The 27044-nt window shown below is 44.0% G+C and overlaps 1 protein-coding gene across 5 annotated transcripts; it reads left to right on the plus strand.

Annotated features, from left to right (window-relative positions):
* The first annotated feature begins 1037 nt into the window (after positions 1-1037).
* Positions 1038-26649, plus strand: LOC117745941 (fibroblast growth factor 12). 5 transcript variants are annotated; one of them, XM_034554573.1, is made up of 6 exons: positions 6448-6646; positions 7885-7932; positions 10932-11042; positions 15909-16012; positions 25030-25228; positions 26534-26649. In XM_034554573.1, exons 1-6 carry the CDS (start codon positions 6448-6450, stop codon positions 26647-26649), a joined length of 777 nt encoding a protein of 258 aa, XP_034410464.1. The 5 variants fall into 5 exon arrangements, with proteins under 5 accessions (XP_034410466.1, XP_034410467.1, XP_034410464.1 ...); XM_034554575.1 differs by lacking the exons at positions 6448-6646; positions 7885-7932 and adding an exon at positions 1038-1128; XM_034554576.1 differs by lacking the exons at positions 6448-6646; positions 7885-7932 and adding an exon at positions 2966-2992 and having other exon boundaries at positions 10934-11042.
* Positions 26650-27044: the final 395 nt, after the last annotated feature.

Here is a 27044-nt window from a genome sequence, read left to right on the forward strand (position 1 = left end):
ACTGTCAACAAGTGAAAACTTCTGTTTTGCCTTGTTCCTCATGCTCCTGATAAAACTTTATTTACTCATGTCACATGACTACTTTTAAGTCGGTACACGTGCGCTGGGGTTATGGATGCACTCGGGAGAAGCTGAACTTGCAGATAAAGTTGATGTACATTGTATTTCATAATACCCGTATGGTGGACACAGAGGTGAACACTGTGGGCATCCGGGCTTTCAAACGATCATCGCAGAGAGTAAGAAAAACACATTTTCTTTGTCTTTAAACGGCGGGCTGCAGCTGACGCAAAGCTCTGCGTTTCCCACGTGTTCCCAAAGGATTTTGAGGTAAAAACAACAACAACAACAACAACAGCAACAGTATCTGTGCAGTTCGTCGCCTGAACTGTCAGCTCCGCATTACCTCACTCGTGGCCGGCCGGCCTGCCACTTTACCCCTGCAGTTTAACTTTGGCGTGCACGCGCTCTCTCTCTCTCTCTCTCTCTCTCTCTCTCTCTCTCTCTCTCTCTCTCTCTCTCTCTCTCTCTTTCAACTACAATATCTCTCTTCCTTTCCTCTCTCTCTCATTTTTCCTGCTATTACGTCCGCTGCTGGTAAAGACGCGAAGACAGGAGGAGGAGGAGGAGGAGGAGGAGGAGGAGGAGGAGGAGGAGGAGGAGGAGGAGGAGAAGGAGAGGGTAGAGGGAGGGGGGAGAGAGAAGGGGAGTTGTACAATTAAGAGCACATTGTAACGTCCTTGCCTTGCCTTCGCGTGGCGGAAGAGGAGTGTGCCGCGAATGACCGCGGGTGGACGAGAAGAGGATAGTGCTGAGAGAGAGAGAGAGAGAGAGAGGGAGAGAGAGAGGGGGGAATCACTCAAGATGCCTCGTTTTAGCGTGATTTGTCCTGCAGACTGCCCTTCCGGCGTGTTGAGGGCTGCCGAGAGCCGATAGCGAGAGGCTGGCCGGCTACGCGATGCTGCCTGACCCTGCTGTGTTGTCATAGGGCTGTCTGATTGTTTGGATTGAGGAAAGACTCCCATCAACCCAAATCAATGAGGATTCTGAGGCCATTCCTCCAGAAAGGAGCGCATATGCTGCAGTGTTTCTGTGGACAACGATCGAAGTCGACCACTATCACCAACGGTGAGAGACCAACGTATAGCCACCGTAGCTTTTGCAGCTACCGCTTTGCATGCTTTCTCTCTTGAGTGATGAAACAAGGGGAGAGGGTGGGGCGGGGTGGTGGTGGTGGTGGTGAGCGGTTTCATTGGCCACCCGAGTGTGTGAGTTACATCTTTCGAGTCTGCAGTGTGGAGAAACCCTCTCCTTGTGCTCCTCGCGTCTGTCCCGGGTTGTTATGTGTGCGGGTATCGCTGTTGGCTCTCAGGATCCAGCCAGCCGCACTCCTCCAGAGAGAGAGATAGAGGAGGGGGGAGGGGGGGGGAGCTCTATTTGCAGACCAGCGTGTTTCAGTGCTGCATCTGAAGCGGGCCAACAAATGGACAATGCAGGGGATCAAGTTGTTAAAACTTCAGGGGCCTGGAGAGGCAGCTTTGTTTACGGCCCCCAAAACAAGCAGCACAGTTCAGCACCACGGATAGCGCCATGACAGAAGTACTCCAGGTGCAGGGGGCTCCCAAACTTTTAATGTCAGAGTAAACAGATTAATATCATTCACCCCACATTGGTTACAATTTGTCCACAATTCTCATTTGACAAGACAGAGTTAGATATGAAGTTAAAACTATACCCAACTGCCTCTACTTCCAGGCTTTATACTTTAATGCATGCTGAAAACCAGGCATGATGTCGTATAGTTTCAGATGAGCTGCATTTACCCTCACCCTGGGAAATCAAACATGTGACTCACTTTGCCACACACACACACACACACACACACACACACACACACACACACACACACACACACACACACACACCCACTCAACAGTCTTTGGCAAAATGCCGAATATGGCTGCCATGTCCTCTATGCATGTCTCCACAATTCACTGCAATGCTGTTGTTGTTGAGTCGTAACACTACTACACCTCTAAAGTCATAAGAAAACAAAACAACACACAACAGTATTTCAAAAGCGAGACAAAAGGGTGTTTTACAGGGAGACAGATGCAACACCTTCTCCCGCCTCCTCCTGTCACATGCCTTGGTAGAACCTCCAGTAGTTTCAGCTTGGAGCTGCTCCCATATCCAGGGCAGATAATTAGAAACTCCATTAAGCACAGTTGATTCCTCGGAGGAAGTTGGACCAAATGCAGCGCGCACATTGGGATCTGCTGGGCTCAGTTATGAAGCACCGTCGGTCCTCATCCTGCATAACTGCTCACCGTTATATGAACCTCATGACCTCAATCAAAACTTTATGAGTCAGCTCACAGGTGGATGCAAATGTAAGGCTCATTTGACATGAAGCCGTGTCAGGTTTGAAGTGTGTTCTCTGTCTTTCAACTTGCCGATTTATCAACAAGCTTAATCTTTTTTTTTCGATTTGATTCTCTTTTGCAAAGACTCCTAAAGAGGAGTGCCGCTGTGTTTTCGCTGCACATCTAAAACTGTAAAAAAAAAAATTCTTCTTCTTCAAAATAGAGCCACAATATGATGACAGCATGCTTTTGTGGATTTGTAAACACCGCTCGCGGAGAAACTCGTCTGTCTATTATACGTTGGTTAGTTATACATCATTGACTCAGTGTGATAATCACTCATCAGACAAAGGAATGACACATTCAACTGAACCTCGGCTGGTAATCCGACTGCATCTCTTGCTCAAAGATCATGTAACAGCAGGAAGAGTGGAAAATATCTCGCTCTCCAGGCACTGTGCAAAATCCCCTCTGAGCGGGCTTAAATGTTTTCACCTGCTTTCCTTTGTAGTGTCAAGTCTGCACCTGCTTCTCTTGTGTTAACGTTAAATACAGTAGTCGGGTGTCTGGATTGCAGGAGGCTTGTACGGTGGGTGGGGATGGAAACAAAAACCTTCTCCTCACAAGTGGTAATACTTATTTCTTAACACTAAACACTTTCTGCTCAGATCAATAGCACATCAGGTTTCATTTACATTAATTTGGGAACAACTGTTTTCATATAGAGCGACCACTTAATTGAATGCAGACTGATGTTTTTGAATTAAACATTCTTTTTTGCATGCAACAGACAGATTAGTTACTGATATAGCTTTAATGTAGCATGTATATATGATATATTTTCTTTTTTTTATTGATCTGTAGGAATCTTTGCCTCCCATTTAACTGCACCAACTATTGTATCTCAAGGACACGCTGGAGTCCCCCTCTCTCCCCCTCCCCCTCTCCCTCTCCCCCTCTGCCCCTCTCCCTCTCCCTCTCCCTCTCCCTCTCCCTCTCCCTCTCCCTCTCCCTCTCCCTCTCCCTCTCCCTCTCCCCCTCTCCCTCTCCCTCTCCCTCTCCCTCTCCCTCTCCCTCTCCCTCTCCCTCTCCCTCTCTCCCTCGCTCTCCCTCTCTCCATGTGGTTCATTATTCTTCCACAAGGGGGCAGCAGGTATAAAGAAATGAACAACGTGGCACTTCAATGAACGTGGGCCACAGGGGATGCTGGGGCTTTTGCGTTTCATTTTTCAGACATATTTAGCTCACAGTACAATGCATGCGACATGGTTCCTCGTGATAAATTCCAACAACCAGCACATTCTGATCAAATGAAAACACATCTGCATAGGTTTCACTCGTGTTCAGGATTTGATTTTAATAAATGTTAATGACTTCCCAGTAGCGCACTGAGATGTTGACGTCACGCTGTTTGTATAACTCAACTAGCCACATTATTTTAATTGACAATTCAAATGATTGCAATGTAAGGGTTTTATTGCCCGTGGGCATAGCTCAGACATATCAATGGCCTCTCTGGTCGACATTAGGGACTACTTTCTCTTTTCCTGACAGAGATGTATGCTCCATGTCTCTATGCGCTTTCCCTCCAGCCGGCTTTTTCTTCTAAGAAATGTATAGCACGCTGCTGCATACCCGTTAGAAAGATGAAGGCTATATTTTAGTTGGTATTGATATTTATTTATGCTGCAGTGGCATATTCATTTTTATAATATGCAGTGTAGGAATACAGAATGCAGGTTTTGATTGAGACTGATGGACTTTTCTTTTACCTTTATATTCCGTATGCCTGTCTTTCCCTCTCTCTGACACACACACACACACACACACATACACACACACACACACACACACACAAACACACACTCACACACACACACACACAAACACACACTCACACACACACACACACACACACACGCACACACACAGGTACCATTGCTTCACATTCAACACTTTTCATCCACTATGTCCAAACAGTGGTAGTCAAAAGAAAAGTGTTTCTCTCTCGATCTCTCGGTTTGGAAGAGAGAATGTCAAACCCACTTCTAGAAAGAGCCTCTAAATGTTTCATGCAGTTTCATCGAGGGGAGGAGAGAGTTTTGCTCTGCTGCTGAAGACTCACATGTTCTTACTCAGCGTGTGTGTGTGTGCGCGCTCCCCTGCTCATGCATAGGCATGAAACCAGGAGCACGCTCACATGTACACAGACATATTTGCAAGACATTTTTGGAGACTTTGCATTGATCATCCGTAAATATAATTTATAGTCATCCGCTGAATTCCAATGCAAGCGGGACCATTTAACAAATGTAACACAGGCAGTGAAAACAATCGATTGTTTTGCATTTATAAGCAGAATACATATTGCTCCCTCTCTCCTGACTCAGTGTTTATGGTAAGTATTTTTCATGGTTTATGATAATGACTATATTGTGCCGTGGTTGAACATGTGTAATGTTTCCATTTTCATAAACCACAAATCACATCTATGTGTTGTGTCACTGTCTGGGTCTTCAATGTACCATTTTGTTGGCGATTCATATTCATAATGTGCTGGAACCTGTTGGAGTGAATCCTTGTATCCACACTTAATATGTTCTTAATGGCATGTGTGGCCACATGATTTTAGAAAAATATAATGCGTGATCATATCCCCTGAGTATATAAACTATGAGATTAGTATACAGCCAAAGCTGCTTAAGATATAAGTGGTTATGCACAAATTACAGATTCACGTAACCTCCTCGTTGCCCCATTAAAAAAAATGCTTGCAACTTCATATTTGTAATTGTAATTCAACGTGACAATTTACATGCACATGCTCCCAAATGACTAAAAACCCACTTACACCATGCATAAACACATTTCGCCTTCCCCCTTTTTTTCTCCTATATTTTATATTCACACACATCTTTCCCAGAGATCACCGATCTTTCCCCCGTACAACCCGTCCGAGAAGTACGAACACGTGTGAGTGCGTTAAAAGAGTTGAAGAGAGAGAGAGAGAGAGAGAGAGAGAGAGAGAGAGAGAGAGACACCATGAGAGGGACGGGGGGCGGAGAGAGAGAGAGAGAGAGAGAGAGAAGCTGGCGGTGAGCGTCCACTCTCGCTGTCGGCGATGTAACACACCGACAGCAATCGGGACGCACTGGAGATACTCGGTTGCACCGGCTGCTTCATTATTCGTGCGCGGCGACAAAAATCCCTCCGACGTGTGTTCGCCTCAACTCATTGTTGCTTTTCAGACGAGAATCCTTTAAATGCCGTCTTAAATTACATCTCTGCAGCATCCGTGCAGCGCATCCCCCCCCCCCCCCCCCCTCACACACACACACACACCTCTCCCCCCATCCCCCCACACTGCATTCCGAGGTGCCATCGACAGAACCCCGGGGACTGGGGCTCACACATCTGGGTTCCGGCACCGATCCCCTGGAACGACAGCGAACGGTCTCATTCATCGAGCTGCATGGAGTAACGGATTAAAGGGGAGAGGAAGAACAACAAAAAAGAAAAAAGAAAGAAAAGAAGAAAAAAAAAAAAAAAAGTTCGGATCATTTCTCGTGCGCGGATTTAGGTTAATGCGAATGATCACAAGGCGTCGGGGAGCCCGAGGAGAGAAACTGGTGTGGATGAGGATTACGAAGCCGGACGCGGCACTCTCCACCTGGAATACCTGAAGCTCTCCCGTGACACGCAGCCGCATCAACTTAACAACTATGTTGCATGTTTTCACGGTCGACGTCTCGGCCCCGGTGGCCTAGCCCGGAGGTCGGTGTGTTATAACCGATCGGTCGCTGTCGGTTCGAAGCCCCGAGTGGATAAGACGTCCCGTCCCCTCATGAGGCTGCCGCGTGAAGCGCGTTGATGCCCGGGACTCGGACGATGCTCCCCGTCAGGATGACATTTGATTGAAACGCTCGTGGACGCGAAGCACAGAATCAACGCTCTTGTTCGTGTGTGTGCGTGTGTGTGTGCTTTTTTTCCCCTCTTTTTTTTTTTTATTGCGCCAAGAAGCTGCACCAAGATCCGACCGCTGCCGAACTAGACTCTCGGTTGTCGGACTCGGTTCGGGGAGATGGCCGCGATCGCCAGCTCCCTGATCCGGCAGAAACGCCAGGCGAGGGAGTCGAACAGCGACCGGGTCTCGACCTCGAAACGCCGCCCCCCCAGCCCCAGCAAAGACCCCCGCTCTATCTGCGAGAGGCATTTCTTGGGGGTCTTCAGCAAAGTCCGTTTCTGCAGCGGCAAGAAAAGACCAGTTCGGCGGCGACCAGGTCAGTGCTGTAGATTTTGGTGTTATGTGGACTCGTGAAAGCAGTTTCCCTTAGCCCCCCCCCCCCCCCCCCCCCCCACCCCGCCCCCCTTTGGACAAGTATACTGCAGTCAAGGGCTCCAATCTGAACCGGAGGAGACGGTAGATTTTCTCCACCTGTTCCATGAGGTCTTCTTGTTGTCTGTCGCCCCCCCCCCCCCCCCCCCCCGTAAACCCCAGCAGCCTGAATGCACAGGGAATGATCTGTATGCTGTGATGTTAGCCCCTTCATTTATTGGTATATTGCTCAGAATAATCAATTACCCTGGAAAAAAAACTCAAACTATACTGTCTCCCAGTCACAGTCTGAGCAGGTTTTGTTTCAATAGCTATCTCATATATTAAAGCCTTCGCTTTTGCACACTTCATTTTTGCCCCCCCCCCTCTTCAAAACACACATATAATTTGAATGCACTAAAAAATGCTGCTTTGAATGACCTAATTCGATATTGCAGATTGGGGTACAGAGGGGAGATGAGTTGCACCGCAGTGCACCAATGCTCTTTTGAGATTAAATGTTTTAATGGTAAATGTTTATTGCTGAGAGGGAGCTTTACTGCAGTGAAGGGAGGTACAGCCTTAGTGATTAAGAGCTACTCTGGTTGTATTGATAGATATGGCTCCGTGCCTCCTCCACTCCATAGTATATAGCCTTCCACTTTTTTCTTCCTCTGGCTTTGTCCTGCTGCACGGACCATGAGCCAGCCCTCCGAGAATCCAGATAGTTCTGTCTGTGATGAACGACGTAATGAGGCAGGAGGACCAATAGAGAGACATCATCATCATCATCTCTTTACGGCGCATAGGGAGACAGACAGACAGACAGCCAGACAGACTCAATTAAAACCCTGTTGTCGCGCAGCCTTATTAGACAGACAAAACAATCTCAGTGTCAAAAACGGCCACAAAATGCCAGAATAGAAACATAAGCAGACAGACAACAAGCCAGTCAGGCCTCCAGACACTGTTTGTTGGGCAGGTAGGTAACTCCTTTCAACGGACACATACATGGCCGCACAGAAAGCAGATGCTGTATTTCCTCTAATTGATCATCCTTATCTTTCCACTGATGCCTTGCCATATATTTGCATATAAACAGCCGATACGCTGGAGAATTTATGAATTCTGCCTGTTTAAAAGACTGTTGTTTTTCCTTCTATCCCTCCCCCACCCCCCCTCCCCCACCCCCTACTTCGTAAGATGCACCCTCGAAACCTCCACAGGTGTCCCATAAGGGCTGCAAGCTAGGTCAGTAGCTCAGCCTCCATCCGTGTGTGCTGTGTTTCCTCTCGTCTCCACCCCATCTCGCGCCCATGTCGACCCCCCCCCCCTCGGCCTTGGAGGGGGGAGGTGGGGAAGGGGTGGGTTGGGACAGAGAGGGAGGGTGGGGCAGGGGGCTTCAACACCTGTCTGACAGCCGACGACCCTCTCCCTTGCTGATCTCTATTTTTTCCCCTTTCATCCCTCCTTCTCTGTGGCTTTGTTGGATTTCTGAAGCTTAATTTCGTACTTTTTTCCTTTTCTTTTTCTCGTAGCTAAAGCTCTCCTATAGCCAGTCGTTTGGTCCTCCTCTGTCTCTTCTCTGTCTTTGTCTTTGGCTCTGCCTCTTCTCATGTTGTTCCTGCCTCATTCTCTCTGTCAGTCAATGGCGGATCAATCTTTCTATCCTCGCTACTTGTTCTGTGTGTGTAAACATGTGTCAAGTACTGCTGTGTAAGTGTCGTAGAGGTTCTAATAGTGTATTTTGGTGTCTATGGTTATGTTGTGTTTATCCCTGTCAAACACTATATCAGAACAGGTGACGATCATTCTGCATTTCATGGTCATGATGCCATTTGTCAACGTACATAAATGTTTTTGTCCTTCTGTATTGGTATGAAGTAAATTTATTGACATTTTAATGGCCGATACACACACAGAATGATTTGCTGTATGTCGCCACTGAAAGACTTTCTTCTTCTTATTTTCTGCACAAACACATGTTGTAAATTCTGAAATTTGACATGAAGTCTGTTTAAATCTGCACACACACACACACACACACACACACACACACACACACACACACACACACACACACACACACACACACACAAGCGCACGGCACACACTCTCTGCTAAATGATTGGAACTGGTGAGCTGTCAGTGATTGCTCGGGCCCAGTTTGAGGTCTTAATTTATGGAAGTGTAGTTATCACATGTGATTTACTGATGTGTAAACTCCCATGTGCGTGCACACACACACACACACACACACACACACAAACACACACACACACACACACACACACACACACACAAACACACACACACACACACACTCATAAAAGGCCTGTTCCAGGAATTGATGTCCCCATCCCAGGGGTAGGTGAGTCGGGGACTGATGGTCAGGATGATGTGCAGTTGAGGTGAACCCAGTAGAGTTGGGGGGTCATCACTTTTACGCGTTGTCTTTTTATGGCCTCTCATTTGTTGTAAAATATAATTAAGGGCATATGCACCAGTAATTACGGCAGTGATCAGGTTTCAAGTAAAGACTTAACATCTGCTGTTACTGTTGAAGACCGATCTGGCTAAAACTTTGATTATGTTTTTCTCTCCTGATACCAAGTTAGAAAATGTTGTTTCTTTTACCATAAAGTCTTGTTATGACCTTGGAGGACAGTCAAGCTCACTCATATCCCCTTATTGCAATCACATACATCATTTATCAGAATGTGATGTGAGCCCTGCAAAGGAAGCCTTTTAAGTTGCCCAATGTGTATTTAGCCACATAAAATGAAACAGCACCCATTCAACTCGGACAAAACGCATCGGTGTTGTTTGTTTTTCTCATCAGGCCGAGAATAAAGAGAAGATTAGTAGCATCCAGCAACCGAGTTGACGTCTGATTTCAATGGAACTCGTCTCAAAATCTCTGCCGTGGCAAAAACAAACCCATTATATAGTTCAGTGATTCATTATTCACCATAAAAGCTAAAGAAATATGAAAATGGTTACATATACCCACTCTCTATCCTTTCTTTTATCTGGCAAACAAACTACCTCTGCAGTGTTTCCCTGTCAAAATCCACAACCCAATTCTTGTTTCCGCTAATGGTGTCATTTGAGTCAGTCGACTGCTTCTGCACAAGATCAAAAGACCCGCCTGACATTAGATGGCCCTCAGATTAACTCTTTTTACACATCTACTTTTTCCTGGAACTGAGGCGGGGAGTCTTTCTTCGCCCCGAGCTAATCCTCGTTTCCCCCATGCTCCCCTGAAGTGGTGAGCGCTTTGAGCTGCACCCTGGCCAGTTGCCAGATGTCACTGCCTCAAAGTTATAGGTCAGTTCAGGGTGATTGCAATGGAAAAAAAAATTAAAATAATCGCGGAAACTTTAGGTCAGTTTCTTTCATGTCAGGAAAAAGCGCTGGAATCCTTTGTGTTCCCTGTAAAAACGTCTTTCATTAAATGTGATATTAACCCAAACATGCACAGTTGCTTCATACCAAATAAAGAAACCATTGGCATGTTAGTGTACGTTATCAAGTTAAACTTCAGTTTCAAAATGTCTTCTTTTCTGCTACATACAGGAAGATATGAGAAAGTACTTCATTGATTTCTGTCATGGTGTTATCATTGTTAAGGCCCATTTCTGGGATTATGTAGTACAACAGATGACTCATTACAAACTGTCTATTCTAGACTTATTGATATTCAACAGATGGTAAGAGTTAAATGAAGGGATATAATTGTTGTTTTTGAGTGAGCAGGCAACTTGTAAGGCTGTTTTCTGCCACAAGAACAATACCATTTTTTAAATGGTCCATTATAATTAATCATTTAATCGATTTATATTTGAATTATGCAATTGGAAACCAGCTTTGTAAAGGCTTTAAATAATCGGACATGAAAACACAACAGTAAGTGTTTTTAAATGCTTTAAGAAATCAAAATAGGGGAACAGTCTGTTATTGTTCTGCTGGTACTCTTCATCTTTCACAGCTAGCTAGCTTTCTTTAATTAATCAAACGCTGTGCATTTTAATTTTTGTGAAACGTTTCAGCATTTTTAAATGCTTGATGTGAGGAGCTGTGAGAGGGCAAACACTTTGAAAGCAGAGGTGTGTGTATCAACTCTTTGGAGTGTTTCTGTCACAATGTTGAGAATGCTGTTCTGACATATTCTTGGTGGGGATGGGGCTGTGGCTTGGCCGACGGTTTGTGTGTATGCGTGTGTGTGTGTGTGTCTGTGTGTGTTTCAGAGCCGCAGCTGAAAGGCATCGTGACACGACTATTCAGCCAGCAGGGCTTCTACCTGCAGATGCAGCCGGATGGAACCATCGACGGCACCAAGGACGAGAACAGCGACAACAGTGAGTGGAGCATTATGGAAGCTACAGCTTCCAGCAGAAAACCCTTAATGGCAATGAGTCACTTGGTTATATCATTTAATTTTAATGTAATTGTTTATTTTACAGGGACAATGCACACCAATCAACAGTAAAACTGTAAGTGAGTCAGAGTTAGCCAGAGAGGATTATTTTCAACTGAGTTTTTGACGGCAGCCTGAAATTACAACATTTCCAATAACATAATGCAACTGAGATTCATCGATAGACAGACAGGGACGTATGGACAAAAAACAATTCACAGATAAGCAAAAGAAAAGTACCTACAGTATGAGCACATAACACTGAGACACATAACATACATCAACACTGAACAAGACAAATGCTCATATACACCAAACAAGCAGGCAGGACAGAGGGTACATTAATGCTTCACACCTGATTGGCAACAAGCCGTTCCTTATGGCAATATTTGAATGTTTTATACGTGTTTTTTGTGCGTATGTGTGATGGTAGAGCATTCCACGAGATAGCTGAATTCACAGAAAATGCTGATTTGCTAAAAGAGCTTGACCTATGTGAGATGATTCTATCACCTCTTGAAGCAGATCTAGTGTGTCTGCCACTTAGAGTGCATTGTTGAATAAAATCACTCAGCGGAGGCGGAGCCATAGCACGTAACATTTTATAAACCAGACACACATTTGTGAATGTAATGAGGTTCTCCCAACTCAAGATAGGGTGCTTGATGAGGATATTGCAATGATGGTGACTTTAAAAAAAAAAATGTTATCACGTGTTTTTAGAGCTTGTTAATGGAGAATGTGGATAGATTTGAATGTTGTGATGCCGGCGTGTGCCCAGCTGGTTAAGCAGTAAGTCAGATGGGGGATAATCATTGCATTGAAATACAATTTCGCAGCCTGCATGGTTAGACTGTTTCTTATATATCTAAAATTCATGAGGTTAAATTTTAACACCTTTGTCACATGTTTTACCTGCTTTTTAAAAGAGAGATTTGAATCAATATATATAAATAATATATTACCACATTTAATAAGCTGCTCTTATAATATGTGCTCATTTCTCATTCTTACGTAACGGATGCCACCCTAAAACGCTCCAAAATAAGTTTAAAATTCCCTCGTTGAATTGGATTATCAGTAACATTTTAAATGGGACTATTCACCAAATTCCACAAGGTAGAATGCCCTCTTTTTTACGCTTTCTCTCAAAAGTATACCTTTCACGGTAAGTAAATACATTATTTAAGGGAGCATCTTGTATTGTAATTTCTACTCCTAAGTAAAAATGTATTACAATGTCCATGCTGCTGTCTCTCCAAGTAAACCCACTTCGAGTGATTATAAGTGCACACGTTGTTTTGATTGATTTGGCTCTGGAGCGTGTGTGACTAACACAGCAGAAATTTCTTCCTGTAAAAAAACATCGGCTGAAACAACTGCAGCCCGACAGCTTCACTTGTAGGGACATAGATCCCTCCCTGAGCCATTTCTTTGCAATATTTCACCAGCCATCGACTTTCCATAGTGGACTACCCGTGGATAAATAGTCTCCAGGGAATAGATAGACCCCTAAAGATATCATACACACTTCCGCTCTCACGGCAACAGAAAAACCTCCATTAAAAACAGGCTTTTTTAACAAATACCTGTGGGAAGAGACAGCTCAAGGAAGAGATGTGTGTCAGCGGAGAATGGTCGTCAAAGCCGAGTAATGACGACACCCTCCATCTGGTGTGAAGCCAGACAGGAAACCAATCATGACCTTTCTTCTTTAAAACATCCTGCCAATCTTAAAGGAATCTGCAGCCAGAGCTGATGGACCGTAGCCGTCATGCGGTGAAAAGTAAGGCCTCTCCCTGTCACTCGCCGCTTTATACTTTATGAGGAGATAGATCTTCGGTACTTATAGAATAAAGAAAGACTACTGCACTAAAAACAAGGAAACTTTAAACCTTGTTGTTGTTGTTTTTTGGAGCCTCCATTGTTTTCTAAAGGTTTTGGCTAATGATCTTTTTGTTGTATGTGAGGTTTCACCACCTCGTGGTAATCCTCTTGTTAAGCAATCCCGCTGGCCGAGGGATGGAGGAATGCAGTGAATAATTCAGCCAGAGGAAACTAAAAATACCCCCATCCCTATTTGTTCCCAATGAATAATTCTCTATATGAGATGACTGGAGCTAAGAGATGGACCGAAGCGAGACACGGAAAGGGAGCAGGGGAGAGCAGGAGGTGCAGCGGGAGGAATGGGTTTTGAGGAGAAAGATAGAGCCAGAAAGAGTAAAGAAAAAAGTGATTTCGGCGAAACGAAAAATGGTCGATGAAGATTTAGGATTCATGTCTTGCACTACTATTGATTACCCGGCTAGATTATCAGAATTATAGATCACCCTCACCCTTGAACCACTCTGACCTGCAGCATCTTCAGCAGCTGCAGATGGAATACAGTAATTTATTTTCAGGTTGAGGTTCAGTGGAACCGATGCGAGTGAGGAGCATGACGCCGTCTGCATACTAGGTGCGACCTGAGACCCCTTCAATTACATTTTTTATTATTTGCTATATTTCTGTGCTGGGAGGAGGACACAACTGAACAGAAAATAGATTTAGCTGGAGAAATACACACAGAGATAAATGGAATTTGAAGACTTGTTGAGGAGTAATAGAATAGATTGTCACTGCAGTATGTAAAACGATTTCATTGGAAAGCATGACTGGCAGCGCTACGCTTAACTAAACGCAAGAGCTGCGGAACACCATTCAATTAATTAACACCCATGTTCAAATTTGAACAGTTATTAATTTGACTGTCATCAGTTACCTGCACACGGTGCAGCTCCAGAAAGATATTGCTGGTTATGAGACACAGGCGTTTACACTCCATCTGTCCCTGATGCTCCTGGTTGATGGATGTAATGAAACCAAGACTGTTTCTATTAGTTGAAGACCCCGTCACTAATTTCAAGTGCTTTATCAACTCTGTCTTGAAGGAGGAGTGTCACCGAAATTGGATTAACGACACTATTCGGACTAATATGACTTTATATGCGGTATATAACAAATGCCTCACATAAGTGGACTGTATAGCTCTCCCACCTTTAGATTTGCATTTCTCTGTGGATTTGGAGACGTGCCCTTGGCATATGAAGTTTGGCTCAGTGTTTCTCTAAACCTTTCCTGCAGGGTTTATTTCGCGCCGTGCCAGTATTCCTCACATCAAATGCGCTTCCTTCAGCCTACCTGCAGGACCTGCTCCACTGGAAGAGTTGCCGTTTCAAGGATGTCACTTTATTGGGTTGTTGGAACCCTTTCTGTCTCGCTCTTTGACGATAGAGGATCCCTGATAATCTCTCGACTCTGCACCATGCCAGTCGCTCACTTTTTCTCACCGAGAGATAAGATTGAGGTTATCAAGGAAGAAGAATAGCAAATCAGGTACTCTAACAGTAGTAATGATGAAATCCATCAACCGCAGGAGCTGCAAATAGAAGAGCCGGGCATTTAAAAGCTAGCTCGAATAACAGCTCCTGTCAGTTGTATTATCCTTTGGCAGGCGAATGAGAGCAAGGACGGCACATCATAATTATAGCAAAATGGTGCCATATTATGTACCTCTTTTACGGCCACTTTTCAAGCCAAGCCGTTATGGTGAGTCTGTCGAGCGCCCTATTGCAAGTATGACCGCTCGTAAAAAGCTGGAGTATGTTTTGATCGGGGAAGGTGGTCCAGGGTGGAACACTGCTGGGTTTTTAGTGATACGTGACAGAAGGGTGAGCTCAGCGTCTGAGCGACGACGGCAGCAGCTATGAAAGGGCAAACGGAAAGAGGAGCGGGGGAACCGACAGAGGGGAAGGAGAGAGTTATGACGGAAAAGAGGGATTGAAAAGCCTGAGAAAACAAAATGTAAGGTGCTAATGGACTCACATTCTGCAAGAGTAGGCCTATCCCAAAGATCTGGCCCCTCAAGGGTATACAAAAGTGCAAGAGTAGCCAGTGTGTATCACCTGTACCAGTGGCCTAAGGGCAGAGTTAAACCATTGGCAGGCGAAAGCAGCGCGTCAATATTTATCGAGTGAAATTGAATCTGCTCGGAGGACATACCCGTGTTGTCACGTCTCCTCTCGTCCCAGCCAGCTTTATCCGATAGTCCCCACCGCCACTTGCAGAACAATCCTCCCAACAATACAGGGAATAAAGAGTGTCCTCACACCTTCATCAAACGGAATGAAAGTCACAGTCCCCACATTCAATGGAAAATCACTTTTTTCAGGCTAACGTTTTCAGAAATAACAGTAAGTCGAAAACAATTAGACTTGTTTACATCATTTAATAAAGCCTCTTGGATGATTGACCGCACATCTTTGAGAACACACTTGGGTCATGTGCATGGTGTTATTCAACTTTCACAAGTCCGGAAAACAAATCTTCTCAATCAGCTTAGTACCGTGTTCGATGCCAACGACGTCTAATCAAACCAGACCTGTTGCACACAAAGTCCCATAAATATAAATTAATGAGACAATACTTTCATTTAGTAAAATCCATTCTTTGCTACATTCATGTGCAATTTCATCCCTTTAGTACAAAGCGAGTATATTTTGAATCAGCTAGGTGGGTAGCTGTTTATTCTATTTATCGTTGGATGCTCTGCCATCTTTTGGTGGTTCTGGGTTTCGGCTTTAACTCTTCACTGTCCCGGTGAGGTGCGTCAATGTTCCCATTGTTTATGCTCTGCACACTACTGCTGACAGACAACAACAAAAAACGAGATCAGAGAATGTCAACTCAACTGTCTTCTGTCCTTTCTGTCTGATGTCTCTTTGTATCTGTCCGTCTGTCCCCCCACCGCCCTCTGTCTGTTCCGCAGCTCTCTTTAATCTTATTCCCGTGGGTCTGAGAGTGGTGGCCATCCAGGGAGTGAAGAGTGGCTTCTACATTGCCATGAATGGAGAGGGCATGCTCTACAGATCGGTAAGATACGGCCCCTTGCTCCAGTCCTGTCGTTAGGTTGTGCACGTGCGTGTGCGTTGGTTCATTTACACGTGTTGTGTTTTGTGCCATTTGCTGTCTCTTATAATATCCCACTGCAGCAAAGACTCTTCTAAGCCCTTTCATCTCCGCTCTATTCAAGAGCTCTTCCGATGTGCCTTTGTGTGTCTGTGCAGCGCTCCTCCCCTTGTTGTTGAAGCACTAGCACTGCGCATGTTTTACATTTAATTTGACATCAAGTTCGGTGCTCAGCCCTTTTTAAAATGGCCTCTTCTTAATTTACCGCCTACTAATGGGGGCTCGTTATGTAGCAGCTGTAAACCAAATATTCCACTGAATTTCATTGCGCTTTTGATGCTGATGGTGTTGCTTTGTTTACCTTTTCCATCCTGATTCTGAATCATGAAAGAATATACACTGCAAAAAAATATCCTTTTTAGATGAGCTGTGAAACATTCCACTTGTTCAATGTGAGCCAAAAACACTGCATGATTATAAAAGTGCTACACTTGCAGTGAAACATATTGGAATCCCACCACATTGTCAGAAATACTCCTTTGGGTTAAAATAAAAAAAAGTGGGGGAGTAATATCATGAAGATATTGTATCTGCAGTGTAACACGAGGAGCATATAGTCAGGTGTGGGCAGCAGATGCAAAGGCGTTAGTGGAGTCACAGATGTGAGTTGGAGAAAACATTAAGTCATGGCTAAAGCATTGAGGATGAGGAGATGCTTCTGGAGCACGTTTTTTGGAAATGAGCTGCAGTGGAAGAGTGTGTGTGTGTGTGTGTGTGTGTGTGTGTGTGTGTGTGTGTGAAGGAGTGCAAGATAAATGGGATGAAGGCATAGGCAGAGATCTGCAGACGGGAAGATATCCCTAGTTGGATGGTTATATAAGTCTCATGGTGCTACGGAGACAGAAGAGGATGGGAGGGCTGCATTACCCACAAACCTCAGCTGAGCGACATTGTGGCGGACATCTGATCGCCAGACAGCTACATGACAAATGTCTGGCAAGAGCTGGAATTCACAAACTGCCCGTCAAACGTTTTCTTTCTCAAAGTACTAAAAAGTCAAAAGTCAAATAAATTCAGCGCCATCATTTCAGTAGAGCAAGCATTCTCGCTCAGTATGACTTGAGCACATCTCAGAGCCTCCACAGACGTGTGATCACTCAAAAGTTCAGAGAAGGACGTACGATACATGCGCAGGCTGTTATGACTCACCCAGGTAGACAGATTGATTCATAACTAAAGGCTCCTAAACAAGTGCACAATTCACAGCCTTCACAGAGGCTTATAATAACACTCCACCCACCTATCTACGTCATACTAAAGTCTTTGAATTCATTAAATAGACCACAAATTGGAGATGCTGTATGACCTCCCACACACACACCCTTGGTGAAATCATCATTTGTGTCATAATAATTATCCATTACAAGTGATTCAGGACTTCAGAATGAAACAGTCTTCTTTTTTTTTTCATCGTCATTTTTAACGGCGGAGGAACAGATCTTGATCAGAAGGCAAAATGTGTTTGCAGCAAAAGCTGAAAGTCCCTTTTAATCAAAGCCATGCGGTGAACGAGCTCTGTGGCCATATGGAGGCAGTCCGGCTCCTCAGATGTGAAGCATGGACAATTAGCATGCACTTGTGAGCAGAACGCGGGTGGGCTAGATCACAGGAAGGCTATAAGCCTTGAAGAGCCACAGAGTGCTCATAAAGGGGCTAAATGAACATGCAAAGCTCAAATAGCCTCTGTTTCTCTCTCCAACCCCCATTATTTAATTTACCAATACAGATTATGTTTGGGATCGACACTGAGCTGCATGAGGACTGTAAAGGAGAACATTTTTGTTCTTTTTTTCTCCACACTTTTATGAGAGCTCTCATCATGCAATTGCCGCTATAAAAGAACTCCTTCCCTTTCGTCGTCTTATTACTTACACATTTACTTTTACTGTTAATCGTCCAGATCTTTATCTCTTCTCCGCCGCTCCCAGGGAGATAATTACTCAGGGATATCTCTTGCATCCCCCCCCCCACCTCTTGCTTTTACCCCTCAAACACTCCCTTGTTTTTCTTTTCGAGCTTCGCCTTCTATAGGAGGTAATGATGAGCAAGTTGTTGCGTCGCACCTTTGGGAAGCCTTTCTCTCCGTCTTTCAGGTGTCAGATCTCACTGAATCTTACGGTTCATCAATTAAGTGGAATCTTACGTGCTGGTTGGCTTTTCTTGCCGGGGAGTGCAGAGCTCACTGTCGAGGCTGTTGCAGATTGGAAGCTGATATAGCGACGGGTGAGCAGGGTGATAATAATGCTTGTGCGGAGTGTTTAGCGGTGAAGTGCGTGGGGCCTGAGCAGCTACAATGAAGAGCTCCCTTCAATTATTTATAACACTTCTCGTTGTGACCTAGTTTACTGCACAGCAGTAACCACTGTTCTCTGTGCTGTCTATCCATCCAGCACATCTATCGCGAACAGGTATGTCTGTTCGTAGCCGCACGCTCAGCGGCCTCTGAACTGTTCAATCGGCTATAAATTTTACTGCTTCTTATTATTAAATAATAATGTGCCGCAGTAAAACCTTCACTTAAGGCCCTGAGGGACGACTGAGAGGGAGCTGGCGTGGAAGGTCAAGGAGAGATTTCAGATTTTGTTCCGGTGACAAATGATAATGGGTTCTTTTTTTTTTGTCCCTCCCCTTCAATGTCTTGATCTTTGCTGCCTAGAACAGAAACGTTGAGAAGTTAGGAGCATCAAATTAACACTTGAGTGAAGTCTGTGTGAGGTTTGAGTTGTTGGGGGCATTCGGGCCGCAACTAATGATAGTTTCATTATCTCTTCTATTCTTTGGTCAAGGACAACTCATTGATTATCAAAATGTTCTGTCAACTTACTGCTTTAGCTTCAGTGCACATGCACACGATAGAATTGCTTGTTTGTGATGATGGTGCTAATGATGGTGCCCCCGAGGTGAAGGGAGAAAAAAAGTTAAGTAAGTTAAGAGCATCTGGAAAATAGACATCATCAAATTCCTCTCCGGAGGGAAGGACAGAACAGAACCTTCAGTGAACGTGATTGACTTTCAGAGTCTGACAAAACAACATTATAAAAAGGGGGGGGGGCGGTAGAAAAGTGAGAAAGACCGTTTTTCAGTTTAAGTAACGTCTAGACAATCCCCGACCTGAATCTTTCTCCCAGAGTAATGATGAGCTCCCCGGGAGGTCCATGGCATGCCTGGGATTCACACTAGGGCCAAATCTCTCTTGATACACCAGTGGCTCAGGCTCATATTTAAATGGACCCCCCAAATCCTCTGCTTATTCCAAAATCAAAGGGATGTCTTTCGGCAGCAGCAGGTCTCCTTAATGTCGATCCGGACAGCTGCCTCTCTCCTCAGATGGAGCCAGCATCTAATTTGGATTCAAGATGCGATAGCTGAATTAAAGACTCCTTCCAATCCTTAATATTGGAGGATAGCTCAACCATCAATGGATTCAAGTGCTATAAAGAAATACACGATTCAATAATAATAATATTAAATACAGTGTCAAAGAAATCATGAGATAGAAATACATCTACAGTTGAATAAAGGTGAGGAGAAACAGCCCTTTTAATCAAAACCATGCACATTTGAGTGGAAGAGGTTTAACCGCTTTATTATTTACAAGCTGAAAAATCCAATATACCTCAAAACCCACCATGAATATAATTAGAATCAAAAACTGTTCACCAGGATCCAGATGATCTATTGTTTGCAAACGGCCAATCCATTTTCTCTCTTTACTCTGACGTTGAGTTCTAGTCCATTTGTTGTCACTCTCCAGTCCCACATAAGTAAACCTCCACCCTGTTCTGGAAAAGGATTATACACGACCGTAGATTTGCTGCCTTTACCGAGATGGAACTTATGTTGATAAATTGTAGTTTGTAAGCTACCGGTTTCACCTGTGTAGATGTTTTTGACAAGCGGTACAGTGAATAGCGTACCACATATGTAATGTCTAATATTATTTATAATTATCGAAGTACACTCTCCCCACAAACCGCTGAGGTTACCGATCCACGTACCGATCCATACAAATAGGGAACGGTGGCGTATGTCCCTCCAGCCTTGTTGTGGTCGCAAAGAAACTAGGCTAGCGTCTTTAGCACATCGGTTGAGTGGCTCCTCCGAGCCCAGAACAGATGGTGAGAGCCACTCGCTGTGCTATCAATAAACCATTCAACATTTAGGCAACTTCTAGCCGGTATTAATAATATAGTTTGACAGAAATGTACCGCTGCTGAAGCTGATTTCTAAAACTGCACGGTAAAGTAAGACCGACCTCTGGCCTCGCGTTTGAAAAAAGTACATTTGGTGTAAAAACACCACTCACAGTTATGTATCAGAGAAGATTTAAGAAGAGGTCACACATAGTGTCGTTTTCTAATTATTCGTTGTTGTTTATTGATAGTGTAGATATTTATTTCACAGTTCTTGCACTTTTCTTTTCAAATATTCACTTTGAAAACCTCAAAGCATTCCACTTTATTCAAGTTTTTTAAAACATTAAAAGGAGTTTTCTCATAGGAATTTTAACTCTTTCACCTATTTGTACATGAAGCATACTTAACCTACCGTTCCAATAAAAACTTTGTTTTTTACATCCATTCTCATTTGCAATGCAGGACAGGGACGCACATAAGGGGGGGCAACGGCCCCTCTCCACTTCATAGTCTCAATCAGTGCAGGCAAAACTAAATGCCCTTGCTGAAACATATGTTCACATTGAAAACCTATCAATATCAATATTATTATTATTAAAATTAGCAGCTAAATATACTTGTCCCAAAAGAAAAAGGTACTCATTATGCAGAATGGCCGATTAGGGATTATTCAATCTATTTAAATGTTATCTTTATTCATAATAATGCATCTTTTATTTGTTTAATATTCTTTGTTTTATTAATATGAATCTGCAAACTAGAGGTAACACATGTGGTGGAGTAAAAAGTGAATGCCTCCTTCATCCTCGGAGTATAAGGTACCATAAAATGGAAATTCAGGTAAAGTACAAGTACCCTAAAAATGTAATTTAATTAAAGTACTTGAGGTAGAGTACTTTCCATCACTTCCATCACCCACATATTTGTGTATATACTTGCAGAGCACGAGATGCAAACAAAGTGCGGACCTGCTCATCAAATCATTGCCACCATGTGTGCCATTTGAATTTTCTCATGTAGCAAATTATATATTTAACTTGTATATTTCTAATGGTGTTCAATACATACAAATACAGTTTTTTTTTTAAAAATTCAACCAGACCTCTATATATAGGGCTGCCAAGCCTCCAGCGAACTCCAGCATCCCCTTGGCCAACTGCTCCATGCTTTTGGGTGAGGGGCTTTGTCTGGGTGGGGTCCTGCCTCAGCTTCAACAGCTCTTTGTGCAAAAGATAATGTCCACAAAGTCTTATACCACTTCATGGTCTTGTGGTGGACACTGTAAAAGCCGGACAAATCCACGCCCCCCTCCACACTACGATTGTAGTCCACCATGGTGTCTGGAAGCCTTTTTGGGCAGGTCATTGACCCGGGTCTTCGGGAAGCCAATTCTATGTGTGCGGATGGTACCACAGCAGCCAATGTTCTTTTTTAACAGGTCGATAAAGAGAGCAGGGCTTGAGCAAAGATTGTCAGTGTACAGCAAGTAGCCACTGCCGAGGCTAAAAGGGTAAAAGGTCCATCACTGCTGAGTAGCTCAGACTGCGGCCTGTGGAGGGGAACTCACTTTTCCCTGCCTACACAAAGAAATTCCATGTATAACCTATGGACGCATCATCCAGCACAAACATTTTGTAGCCCCACTTTGTTGGCTTGTCCTTGATGTCCTGTTGATGTGGGCCATCCGCTCATCAATGGAAATGTTTTGATATGGCTCGAAATTAGCTCTGCAAGCGTTGACCATTTCTGTGTACAGGGGCTTTATTTTGAAAAGTCGGTTGTACACAGCAGTGTTCCTTTTCTCTTCGTTCTCCTCGTCCTATTTTAGGTCGCTGAGGTGAAGTAACCACAAAATGGACTCAAACCCGTCCCGTCTCATGCCGTCACCTGGGATTTGGAAGTTGTATGGCCACACCTTCCTCCAGTAGTCAGACCTGTGAGGTACAAACACAAGGCCAGTGAAGATTATGATGGGTTGGAAGGTGTACAAATCCTTCATAGTTATCACCTCCCACCTGAATTTCATGCCAGCTTGCTTCCTTTTGGCAGCATTGGCATTAATGTTATAATTTTTCCAACAACAGAAGCTGAAAGAAAAAGCTGGTTAGAGTCTGAGAGGAGACCACGTTGTGATAGAGACACATGTGGGGCCTGGGGTCCTGGGGTCCTGGGGTCCTGGCCGGCAGGAACTTGAGTGTGGCAGGTCTTATGCTCTCTTCATCTTGGTCATGCCACCTGTTGTCGTGGTCCTCCTCCCTCTCTGTAGAGGCCAACCTACTCTTGCTAGCGAGTTCCCAGAGAGGAGCGTCCTCTCTTCCGCTGAGTGGACAAGGGAGGTGCTGCTCGGCCTGACTGAGGCGTTAACGGCTCAGTCTGCAAAAGTTGTGAAGCCGATTGTGGACCTCCTTGCTTCCGTTTTGGCTTTGGGCCCCTTGAAGGTCAAGGGGCGCCTGAAGGTCCTGACCCAAATGTGGAATAAAAAAAATTTGATTGGTGTGTGTGTAGGAGATGTGTAGGCCTTCCTCACCCCACACACACACACCTCACAGAGGAGACCTGTGTGTGTGTGGGGTGGGGGTGGGGGGCAGTCTGTATCCTCAGAAAGGTATGTATTGACTTACAAATGTCCCTACTGATACTTATCAGGGAGACACTATCAATATATAACATGTAAGACAATACATACCTTCCAGATGGTAGAAGACAGTAATCAGAGTCATCAAGCGGGGTTCACAGCATCGTTTTGCACCAACTCAATAATGTCATAGACCGTCTTTTTCTGTTGTTTTGACATTTTAGTTCAACAAAAAGTTTTACAAAAGTTCTACAAAGGCGTGTGCAACACGAGCTAAAGCAACAGTTGTTGTGCGTCCAGCGTCCTTCTGCGTAATGGAGGTGTTCTCCTCCCTGGCCCCTTATGACCGATATCTGAAAATGGCCTAACCCTGAAATCGTTAGAGCCAATAGAATCGAGTTGTAAAATGCAAAAGAAGATTCAGACTAGATTGAGTCTTTCCAGAAGGAACAACATCCATCTTGCTCATGGATAAGAGGGTACCTCAACAGTAAAGACAGAACACTCCTAAGATCAGTCTTTTACCTCAAGGATCTACAACCCAAAATTGTCTTCTTTGATCTTACTTTATTGTCTCATTCATACCGAATCAAACGGTTTAACAGGTGCCCGGAAACCAAATAACCGTAGAACTCCTGCAGCATCATTTTTCAGATCAAATGACACCACTTACCTCATGGAGTCGAGCATAACTCACAATAGTAATGCTTTTTTGTACGCTATTTCATCATTAAATTAACTCTGATGCGAGATAATTGTGCAGATTTTAAATAGTCATTTTCTTGAAGATTGATGCTTTTGGAATTAATTTTCTCCAACCTACAGCTCATCTCAGTGTGGCAACAAGCATTAATTCTAGCGACCATAATCATAAAATATGATATATATTCTAAATGGTGAACGACTACCTCAACAGTTACCTGAAGGGGATTCATTAAATTAATATGCAAGTGATGCGATTCAATTTATTGGAAACTTACTTAAGAAGATCCCATTAATCAGGAGAGACTCGGGCCTCGTCTCTTAACCTTATATTTCCACTCCGTCATCCACAAACAAGATACTCTGTCAAAGACTTCAAAGTCACTTACATTCCAGCCCTATCATTGCCGAGCCACAGCCACAGCTTTCTAAACTGCTCCTCGCCTTTTCACGGACAGTAACAGAGTGTTGTCCTTGTGGTTGAATTTGTAGGGGATTCTACTGTGTGTCAGCAAAGCGAAGAGGCTGATTGTGAAGGGTAGGATTTTGTGTGTGTGTGTGTGTGTGTGTGTGTGTGTGTGTGTGTGTGTGTGTGTGTGTTCGCGGCCTGATTTTGTCTCCAAACAGATGAACGCCTGCTGGTGTGTAATGTATCACTGTCTGCCGCCTACCCACGCAAACACATACGTTCACACATAAACACACAGGCAGCCGGACAGGGACGACGTGCCCCCACTGAGCCAGTGACGGCTGCCGTTTGACAGGGTGTCAGCAGGCCCAGATAGAGTCAGCCGCCAGCGCTCCACAGGGCGTGTCCTCCCTCCTGCCCACCAGCTAGATGTTTCCACGCACAGCTGACCATGTGACCTAACCTTCCCAGAGTCCTTTACACAGTCTGCTATGCGCTGCTGTGTCTTATAAATGAGAGGTCACACACACACACACACACACACACACACACACACACACACACACACACCATCAAGTTCACAAAATGAATGCATCTTCGATTTGTTAGGGCTAAGACAGTGGAGAGCATGGCTTTGTCTGCTGCACTGTCTTGACAATAATCTGACGCTGCTCGTAGCCCCGACAGTGTATCAATTACCGGGCTTGTTCCATTTTTCCTGTCATTTCTCTCCACAACCTGTGTCCCCTTGGCTTTCTCCTTCACTCGCTCCTTTGATAATGAAGCAGAGAGATCACAATCTTCCATTGTTGTTCACTATTATTCTAATAAGACTATCATTACATTGCGTGTGTGTGAATACAGTATGTTTACTGACCTTGGCAGTGTACACATGCTAGTGATGAGAGCCAATTTTGGCAGAGTGAAGCTGACACAGCTTTCTTTTTTCTTTTTTTTTCTTTCCTGGAATGGGTCTTCATTAAAATCCTCCTCATGTTTTGTTGCTGGTTGTCTATATTCATGCAGCTACAGAAAATATATATTTTGTGTTGGTGTACTGGCTATATCCTTCTTTTTTTCCCTCCTTTCTTTTTTGCAGGAGATGTTCACACCCGAGTGCAAGTTCAAGGAGTCGGTTTTCGAGAACTACTATGTGATCTACTCGTCCACCGTGTACCGACAGCAGGAGTCGGGCCGGGCCTGGTTCCTCGGCCTCACCAAGGAGGGCCAAGTCATGAAGGGCAACCGGGTCAAGAAGACTAAGCCCTCGTCACACTTTGTGCCCAGGCCCATCGAAGGTATGAGAAAGACAGCTTTAAAGTGGTCTTTTTTATGTTTGGTTGGTTCCTTTATGTGGCTACGCACGTCCTTCCAGTTGACTATAAATTGGGTTTAATGCTGGTAATTACTTCAGAAAGCCCTCCAAGGCATTTCAGATATCCTACCCATTACATGACAATGTGGTATGAAAACTTGTTACGGTCTTTAATCCAGAACAAATAACATTTGGCAGTGGTCGCAGTGGTTAAAACTTTATATGATTGCTTAATGTAAAGCATTACATTTTCAAGCCTTGTTTTCATCCAACCAAGTCCAGAAAACAATCAAGAAGAATACTGCAAGAAATTGTTTAGTTTCATATATTATATTAGCAACAATAGTTTTTTTTACTCAAATATATTATCCTGCTATGACAGTACTGTGCATTTACTGGGATAAATTGCCTTTCCATTTTTTCATTCTCTAAAAAGTTCCATTATTGAAATTAGTGCTTTGGTGTGAATAGGCTTTGACCTTTTTAAATAGTTTTAGGAAATTTGCTTATTCACTTTCTTGCTGAAAGTTAGACGAAAGTTTATCGATACCACTCATGTCTGTAATGTTAAATACAATAATACAACCAGAGACTGTAAATAAGAAGTGGACGTAGTCACTGTGACGTCGCCCATTGGTTTGTGGACTACGGTTTGGCATCTTACTCTAAATAGCACCATCATATACTTAATAAACACCATGCTGTATTTAGGAAGACTTAAAACTTTCCATTGAGACCACAAACTCATGTTTGTTGAGGTAATAAATCAAGTGAGGGTCATATTTTTAAAAGAGCCACACAAGCATCCCCATGTCTCCAGCCTTCATGCTAAGCTAAGCTTGTTGACTGTTAGCTGCAATCTTAGAGAGTGGTATTGATCTTCTCATCTAACTCTAACCCAAAAAACAAAAATGTATGTATTTCCCAAAATGCTGAACTATTTTTTTTAAGTCTATTGTTTTGACTCAAGAAGAACACCCTCATTCATTAATTTTGTGCATTTCTTTAGCTGGTGTGAGTTTATTTCTAAATATCACCTCTAACATGTTTCTAGTGAGAGCAACGTTTGATCTCATTGAAAAAAAGTGCTTACATGGCCCTAATTCCCTGCCTGGTAAAAGTGTCCCTCCAGCCTCACACCTGACCTTGTCTCTATCTCCACATCCATCTTTTCAATCTGCTCTCCATTGTCCCCTTTTTGAGCTCCTCCTCTCTTTGTCCTCCTCCTCCTCCTCGCCCTCCTCCTCCTCCTCCTCCTCCTCCTCCTCGTCCTCCTCGTCCTCCACAGTTTGTATGTACAAGGAGCCGTCAATGCATGAGATAGAGGACAAGCACCGCTCCAGGAAGAGCTCAGGGACTCCCACCATGAATGGAGGAAAAGCTGTCAATCAAGACTCCACATAGCAGCGGGGGGAGGGGCTTTCAACAGGGGGCGTGGCCTCGTGCTGACAGGTGGTGGGGCCATAGGAAAACTCAGCACCACCCCCCAAAAAAAATACGCAACGCCATCCCCTCTGCAAAAGAAAACAAGGTGTTGCGACGACGAGGAGCTATTACTGTACACCCAAGACAACAAAAACAGAACTGAACTCTTGCCTGTGAAAACCTTTTAGATGAATTAATATCAATCAAGAGGATATATATATTAAAAGAAAAAAAACATTTTCAATCAGGACTTGACCAACATTTTATGCAAAAAAAGAGAGAACAAGCTGTGATAAACAAACACAAGGAATGGTGGTCTCTCTTCACACAAATACAAATATATATAATTTCCAATTTATGCTGTGAAAAACGAG

The sequence above is a fragment of the Cyclopterus lumpus genome, chromosome 17 (genome assembly GCF_009769545.1).
Source record: "Cyclopterus lumpus isolate fCycLum1 chromosome 17, fCycLum1.pri, whole genome shotgun sequence".
Lineage (NCBI taxonomy): Eukaryota > Metazoa > Chordata > Actinopteri > Perciformes > Cyclopteridae > Cyclopterus > Cyclopterus lumpus.